The sequence below is a fragment of the Bactrocera tryoni genome, chromosome 5 (genome assembly GCF_016617805.1).
Source record: "Bactrocera tryoni isolate S06 chromosome 5, CSIRO_BtryS06_freeze2, whole genome shotgun sequence".
In the NCBI taxonomy this organism is placed as follows: domain Eukaryota; kingdom Metazoa; phylum Arthropoda; class Insecta; order Diptera; family Tephritidae; genus Bactrocera; species Bactrocera tryoni.
In genome coordinates, this window is record NC_052503.1 from 21,880,500 (window position 1) to 21,889,421 (window position 8,922).

The 8,922-nt window shown below is 38.1% G+C and overlaps 1 protein-coding gene across 3 annotated transcripts in view; it reads left to right on the forward strand.

Moving 5' to 3' along the window:
* Positions 1-6,550, forward strand: part of LOC120778539 (potassium voltage-gated channel protein Shab) — a 223,526-nt gene extending 216,976 nt beyond the window's left edge. For 2 of the 3 annotated variants that reach the window (XM_040110382.1, XM_040110384.1), the window contains exons 10-13: positions 1,218-2,448; positions 2,520-2,713; positions 2,774-3,056; positions 6,195-6,550. In XM_040110382.1, the coding sequence (XP_039966316.1) occupies positions 1,218-2,448; positions 2,520-2,713; positions 2,774-3,056; positions 6,195-6,379 (1,893 nt within the window). In that variant the 3' untranslated portion in view covers positions 6,380-6,550. The remainder of the gene's footprint in view (positions 1-1,217; positions 2,449-2,519; positions 2,714-2,773; positions 3,057-6,194) is intronic. The other variant, XM_040110383.1, reaches the window with a different exon arrangement.
* The last annotated feature ends 2,372 nt before the right edge of the window (positions 6,551-8,922 follow it).

Genomic DNA, 8,922 nt, shown 5'->3' on the forward strand with positions numbered 1-8,922 from the left:
TTCCTTAATGAGACCCTACCGCGATGAAGGGTTCGGGTCTTATCATGTTAGTGGATGCCGCGGAGCGGGCGAGCTCATCAACTAGATAACGGCTACGTTCTCACCGGCATAATTTTTGAAAAAATATAGGCCGATGATTCCACCGGCTCACAAACCACACCAAACTGTTCTTTTTTCTGGATGAAATGGGACCTCCTAAATCTCTCTATCGAGCGGCTTCAGTTCTTGCACGCTTCCGTCAGTCCAAGTTGCAGCGAACTACGCCGCATCGACTCTCCACAGTCTTCGTGAACCCTCTCATGGTATTTTCCTCAGTGCGTGCTGGACGTGGTCTATTTAACAAAAATTAATTTGTACCGAATCCTCAATTCCTAAAATGTACTAAATGAGCCTAATAGACTATATTTTTTCATTTCTTAAGCCTTGCCTTGGAGGCACGGTTAGTGAAGTCAAGTCTAGTGCTGCCTTCTTACTATCAGAATAGATAGTCACTTCTGGCTGCACTCTGGAGCAGTAAATGTAGCGCTATTTAACAACAACCTGTGAAATAGTCTGTCGTCAGGAAATCTGAAACTGAAGTTGATACAAAAGTCCTGACAATTTAAGAATATGAGCTGCTTCATGATGATAAAAAGACGTCAGAAAAGCTTCGGAACGATATCTTTAAAACTAAGGAACACATTTAACACTATTCTTAATAATTTTATTTTTTGTGGCTAGTTAATACTTTCCCCTTGATAAATTCTTCAGCATTATTTTTTTTTTTTTGTTTTAAGCAATTAATTTTGTCAATTCATTCAAAAAATATTGGCGTAAATGCAAATTAATGTTTTCTTTAATCAAAAGTGAGCAACGCTGACACACACATCACTGTTTACGTTCCACAAGCACTAACATCCAAACAGCACCTCACTAGTGGCGCACTAACACACGCACAGCATCTGAACATCATGAAAAAGTTTTCTAATCTGCATATGTAAATAGATTTGCAGTAATTATGCAGCACACACACAAAACATCCACCCACAAGCGCATGCCACACGCCACATGCCACTACTTAATGCCACCATCAACAAGTTGTTGTTGTTGCCATTGTTGTCCAGCAACGCTTCGACACATACTTACATACATACCCTATGTAGCGCCATTGTGTCGAATGTGTCAAATTAACTCAACATTTCCTTTGCTTTCTTTGTCAATTTGATTTGCCATTGCAGGACTTCAAGGAGTTCACCGATGCCGAGGGTGTAATTTCGCTTCCAACGTCGGACTTCCACAAACCCGTTTGCCTGGAGATGCGTATGGCCGCCAATCAGGCGAACCGACAACTGCGCGCCAATCAATATGGTTTGCTGGCCCCACCTACGCACATGGCCGGTCAATTGATGCCCACGTCACAGCCACAGCTGGTCGGCGGGCTAGCTGCCACGACTGGCGACGCGCATGCCGAAGTCATTTTCTCGATTGGCGGCGGTGGTGGTGGCGTCGGCGTTCTGCGTACACCACGCCATCTGCCCCACCACACTGCCACTGGCCTTGCGCCAATTGCATCGCAATCATCATCCACCTCGTCATCGTATGGCACCACCACGTCCACAACGATTGCGCTGCCACTGGACACACCATTTCGTTACCCACCTTTCATCACCAGCTGCAGCAATAATAATTTCAATTATAACTTTAATAATAATTTCAATACAACATCGGTGGGTGCGTGTCCGGGTCTATCAATGGCCACCGGTAATGTTGCGCTGACATTGGGTAGCAATTTGAATAACAACTTCAATGTCAATATAAACAATAATAACAATGCCGATTTGGCGAGCGTCGATAGTTCGGACACGTATGCCAGCTGCCAAACACATCCATTTCATTCACAAGGTGATCTCACTGCCGATTTGGCCGACGAAGCGTGCGCGCTGGACATTGACATGGATAATTTGTATATAAATCCATTGGAAAAGGAGACGACAACCTCGACCGGCACAACCGGCTACATCGTTGGACTGCCACCGACCGGTGCTACCGGCTTGACAGCGTTGGGACTGGCGCGGTCGCAGGTGAAGAAGAGCGCATCTGGCGATACGGCACTGCGTAATTTGGCCGCTGGCGGTCTGAGTCCCATGGATGAGATATATCAAAATTTCGAAGTGCAAGAGCGCGGCAGTCGCGTCAGTCTCAATGAGAATCCAGTGCCAAAACATCGTAAGACGCGTTTCCAAAGCTTCACATCGATGCCAAGCGGCGCCGGTGCAACGAATAAGCCGCGTGCGCGTTTCGAAGAGGTCAAAATCATACAGGACGGTGTGAGCGGTAGCCACGAAAGTAGTCCGGCCAGCAGCGGGAGTAAAAAGAAACGTTCCTCTTTTATGCCCGGTAAAAGTTTAGCCACTGCCACCAAGCTGATCAATCAGCATCTGTTCGGTATACAGAATGTTGGACAAAAAGGTATGACAAAGCACCCAATACTTCAAATTTTTATCTACATTCTATAATACTTTGTCACATTATCGTTGCAGCGAAATTCGAAAGTAAACATTCCTCCTCGATAGACTCTATCGATGCCTCACCAAATCTCGAACAACATCGCCGCTCCAAATCGATACTCAAAAACAAGTCGGATATCTCGCGCGTACTTGCCGACCCGGAGAGTGAGCGTCTACTCGCCGACAATATGTCGGGTTCGGGTGTTTCCGACAACGGCACTGTCATGGTATTTATTAAAATTACTAAGTGAATATGTATATCTACGGTACAACTAATCGAAATTCAGTTTTGCTTGCAGGGCGAATCTGGCAGCGATTACTCACCGAATAAATTACCTCACTCAATTTTAGCCAAGTCTATTTCCCCACCACCATTACGGCATCGCATGTTGATACAGCAACGCTCCGGACCGGCGACCCTACAGTCGCGTCCAACCAAATTCCAAACACCACGTTATCCCGAGGAGCAAGCGCTACGTCAAGTCAAACCGATGCTGGCGCGTGCTTCGGCCACGTCGCATATGTCCGGCGACAGTCGTTACGATTCGACTAATAGAGATAGCAGTTTAGGTAAATAAACGTCCGAAGTTTACCAATACGAACACTGGTAAAGTTACAGCGCAAAATTTACCGTTAGTTGTGTTCTTTTAAAAAGAAAAAAATCACATTTGTGTATTTACTTGTTACCATTAACCAGTCATTTTCGAAGCCGCATTATAAATCCTTATAAAACTCATCAATATACATTCATCATGTCGAGTCTCCATTGTGCACAAGGGGCAACACCGCATGTTAGCCATTGTTAGCCGTATTCGCATTCCGAATTGAAGTCGTTCGTCGGTATGAAAAATTCCAAATTCTACCGCTTTTAGTACAACGCTAAACTAAGAGTTGTAGTCTTTTTTTTTTGCAAATCACTTCAATACACAAAGCTTCGGTACGATTTGGCTTAAAAAGTATATGTTTCAAGTTCAAAAGCAACAATTCGCACTTAAAGCTTAAAAGCACGAAGAGCATCTTTTATTTTTGAATTATTTTATGTAAATATATATAGCTAATGAAAATATGAAATATAAGTATGTATATTCTTGAGATAAATAACAGATTGGTTAGACAATAATTAACCTCAAAATTTAATGTGGAAGAATTAAAAAAAAAGACATATACAAAACTCTATACTTATTCAAATACTCGAGGTAAAAATTGGACATCAGGATATATTTAATATTTTGTAATAATTTATAAGAATCACAAAATTGTTGTTCTCCACTACAAGCTTTGATCTATTAATCTACTCTATTTCTAATTCTCTTCTTCTCTGATCCGAATCTTGGTAATATTACAAATTCTCAAGCAATGAGGTCCAAAAGTATAAGTATGATCCAACAGTTAGAGAATATACTATGTATAATTCGCTGATTACTATTCATCAAAAGATATCGATAATACTCGTACCATAGAGTCAAGTAAAATGGAATGAATGCTCAGAGGCTTTACTTTCACTAAACAACTACGCCTTTCTTATCCAATTCAAGGGGTTACATGGGAGTTACAGCCTTCTTAAACAATTTTTTCAATACAATAAATTAAATATTTTATTAGAATTTTTTATTGTTACAAATTTCATGAAGATCGGTTGAGTAGTTCTCGAGAAATCTTATCAACCGACTTCCAAAACAAACTTTCGAGAAAAACGCGTTTAAAGACGGCGCTCCTAACCTAGCTAGCCTCGAACACACAAATTCTCAAGGCTGTATCGCTGAAACTTTTACTCGGATCAATGTAGGACAATATTCTAGAGATGTTGTAGAATTTAATAAGACAATAAAAAAATCGATTTTTTGAAACCCCTAAACCCATGTAACCCCTGTAAGGCTGGTATGGTCTTCAGTACCTTCAGTGAATTTTCATTTTTTTCCAATAAATAATATTTTGATCCTCTGCTATCTCTCTGACGCCCATACGACGATTTTCAAGTACTGCTTCTTTAACTTTATCGGAGTCCTCGTTATTAACAGAAGTGAATGGACGTCATAAGCAAATTGTTGATGACTTCACGACCTTCACTGAATGCTTTGTGCCACTCAAGTACTTAAATTCGCGATAATGTAGACTCCCCAAAATACTTTTACAATATTTTCAATGATAACGTAGCCACAAAATGTCAAGAAAACTCGGTGTTCAATGGTTTTCGTTGGTGAAAATCGCCAGTCCAACGTTTCCCGTCGTTTAAAAAAGCTTTACCAATTGATACATGAATATCAAACTTCAGATGAACATAAAAAAGAAGGTTGTACCGAGATAGGAAAGAAATTTTTTACCGATTCGGTTTGCACGCGTATTTTAAATGAATAGGATGCCATGTTTTGAAGAATGTGTTTAATATCTTTATATATTTTTATAAACACTTTTTGGAATGCCCTTCAGCTTCTTCAGGGAATTTTGTTTTATCTCTTCGATCGACTGAAAACGAGTTCCATCCCGAGGATTGTTCACTTTTTTGCATGTCAAACTCATAAACCCATGTCTCATCGGCAATTATAATGCTCTCCATGAATGTGAGATCGGAATTCGCATCATCTAGCGTGTCCAAAGAGACCTGTTACGGTAATATTTTTGGAAAAAAAAGTCAGCTTTATCAGGACGAGTCGAGCAAGAAGACGTTTCATACCCATTTTGGTGGATAAATCATTCAAACGGACTTGCGAGAGATGTCGAGCTACCTTGCCATTTCTCTAACGTTTGCCTGACGTTTTTCAAGCACCATATCCTTCACTTTTGTCATATTTTCATCAGTTGAAGAAGTCGAAGGTCGTCCAGAACGAGGCAAGTCTTCGACGATCTCTCGACCATTTTAGAATGCTTTATACCACTCGTAGATTTGTGGTTTTGATATAACCGAAACGGCTTTTGCAACATACGCAATGATTCCGCCAATGCAACTTTGTTAGAAATACAACATTTGAGTTATATTAAATTACAAAAATTAAAGTAAAAATAATTTGATAATTGAATTTCAAAAATTTTGAGGTTTCTCATCTTCCTCCTTCCGACCTCAGATCACCCGTAAATTAGTTTTCCATTTTTGTTACCACAACAGGCCAAATAGGCGTATTTGAGACCGGTGGCGCAGTTTATTGACGGGTCGCGTAGACTCCGGTTCAAATTCTATTTTGGACCCAAGAGTTTAGGACAGAAATTATAGTGTGTAATAGAATAGATAGTTCAAAATAAGAACGAGGAAATTTCTTATTCATATACTGATCGACTACTTACCACGGTTTGAACCACGTGTATACTAATGTACATACTTTCACTATTATATAGAAGTATTCACAATTCACATTACACAAATATATACTTGTATATGTATATTGTCCTCTAAACTGAAAAATAACGTATCATCAGCCTTCAAAACTTTACAAGCGAAGGAAAAACTATACAACAGAAACCACTCATATTGAAACAAAATTTTAGTTTTGGTTATAAAATGGTTACATATTGTTTATATATGACAGTGGAAGCTTAAAATTTTTTGCTGCGTGCATATATGTAACAATGAATGTGATTCACTTGACAATAGAAAATTCAGTTTCGAATTTTTTGATGATACGTTATTTTGCATTTTAGGTGACGATATGTATATTACATTAAATTTATTGACCAGGCTTAAAATAATATTTTTATGATTCTTTATCCGCGCTTTAGACTCGGAGACCACTTTCACATCCAACGTGAATATACGCAGCGATCTCGGTGATGGTGGTGCGACAGTAAGCAACGGCGAAGCAGGCGGTTCAAGCGATGAAAATCGTTCGCTACTACAACGTGGCAACTCTGATGAGCAGAATGAGCGAGATGACGGTGCTGGCGGTGATGCTGGCGCCACGTAGCAATTACTGAAAAAGCCAAAGAGCGAATAATAACGCCTACTTTCCGCTCCCTCCGACAGTGACAGTGATAGTGAATAAAACGCTTAGCAGCCAGCGATTAAGCATGCAAAACAAAAGTAAAAACAAAAACAAACAAACAAAAAGTAAAACTTATATTACATTTTATATTATAACTAAAATTCATATACACACAAGTATATACACATAGAAACATACATACAAACATTTACTTATACATACATATGTACATTGCATATGTACATATGTAAGAGTAATGTTTGAAACGGCATGTGAAATGAAAAGCAATGAACTCTAACTCTAGCATTTAAGTGGAGCAAAAGTTATTTAGAACGTACATACATACTTACATACATTAAACTAAGCAGATTCACCTACAAGGAGGCACAACGCTGTATATAAAAATGCAAAAGGCAAAATCCAAAATATATATATTATATTAGCTAATATTCGCAGCAGTGAGCGAGCGCTTTGCAGCAATTGAAGATTAAATGCATTAAAATTTCGAATTATTTTACATACATACAAACATATGACTCATGTATAAAAAATTCCCTTGGTCGGCTCACAAGAAAGCAAAAATTCAAAAAATATAAATCCATTTTTATACAATAACTTCAGAATAGAACAATATTTACCAAAATCGCTTTTTACCTGCATACATACATATAAATATATATACATAAATATATACCTATATACTCAGATTCGAAATTCATATACATACATGCATAATATGTGTACATAGTATGTTATATTAGCGCAAATGCATATTTATGTATATACATTCACCAATATACACGCATACATATTTACATAGATTAGCAATAAAAAGTGCTTAAATAATTTTTGATCGAAATTTTAAAAAAAAATCTGTATAAAAAATCTCCTGCCTCATGCACATTTGTACAACTATGACACACACATACACAACTTAGCTTACTAAATCCGTGTTAAATAATCTTTAAGGGAATAGTAACGCAAACAATCCAAATTCACATTCGCAAGCATAAAAAATGCACTACATTAAAATTTTATGTTCAAGTATTTTTATAAAAAGTTTATAGTATGTACATATGTGTTTGTTAATTTCTACTCAATTAAGCTATAATATATGTAGTATGCAGCTTTTACTGGACTATTTGATTGTGGGAATTTTAAGCTTTTTAATTTTATTGAATCATCCATCTGATCAAATTTGACCCGGACTGACAATTTCCAGCTATTTCGATATATTTGTTATAGACACGGCTGAAAGCAACCTTGAGTGCTTTTAACGAATTTATTAAATAATCCATCTGATCAAATTTGACCCGGACTGACAATTTCCAACAATTTCGATAAACTTCTTATAGACACTGCTGGAAGTTATCTTGACTGCTGCTTTCAACGAATTTATTATATAATCCATCTGATCAAATTTGACCCGGACTGACAATTTTCAACAATTTCGATATACAAGTATTTGTTATAAGCCGCAACTGGAAGCTGCCTTGATTGCCTTCAACGAGTGAAGTTTATTAACTTTAATGGACTCAGTGCGCGCTTCAGGAAGCATATCCTTCAGTTTCGAAAAAAAATCACAGGAAGCTTAATCGGGCGAGCACGTTGGCAGAGCGATCACTCTTGTTTCATATTTGGCTAAAAAGTCAGTTACAATCATGCAATAGAACGGCGTATTGTCATGGTGAAAAATCCATGAATTTTCTGCCCACAAGTCCGGTCGTTTATGATGAATTGCTTCACGTAGGCCCCTCAAAACGGTCAAGTAGTATTTCACAATTTAACCCTGTGAAACGCATTCATAGTAAACCATACCACGGCAATAAAACAAAACGATAAGTATCAACTTGATTTTATACCGACTTTGTTGATGTTATATTTCGGGTTCGACTCATTTTTGGATCGACATTGGCTTGGACAGTTTCAACGACATATAAAAACCCATAAACCCACGTTTCGTCAGCAATAGTGATGCATTTGACAAAGGTAGGGTTCTCAACTACGACGTCATATCTTTTGCGACTTCTCCACAAAGTCGTTTTTGCCAAAACTTCAGTTCTTTTGTTACGAGTATAGAATTAACGCGGTTCATACACAAAACATTAACCAAAATGTGTTAAGTCGATTCATGACAGATGTGAAGATCCTGTAAAATGAGTTTCAAGCACTGTTTCTGTAACTTATTTTTGACGTTAACGTCAAATGTTTTAATGTGGATAGACGACTCGTATGAGGCAAGATTTCGATGTCTTTTCGACCTTCACTTCTGCTACTCACATAGTTGTGTTCGAATTAAAGTAATCTCCCCGAAACAGTTCTCCAACATTTTCAACGTTTCTGTAGACGCGATTTTTTCAGGAATACAAAATATTAAGCCAACTCGCTGTTTAATTTTTTCGCCATGGTCAAATTCTATTATATTATACGCGCAGTCTAAACGCGAAAGTCCAGATCACATTTGCTCAGAAGGTATATCATAAATGGATTAAGAATTCGGTTTTCTCAAATATTTTTCAATTAAG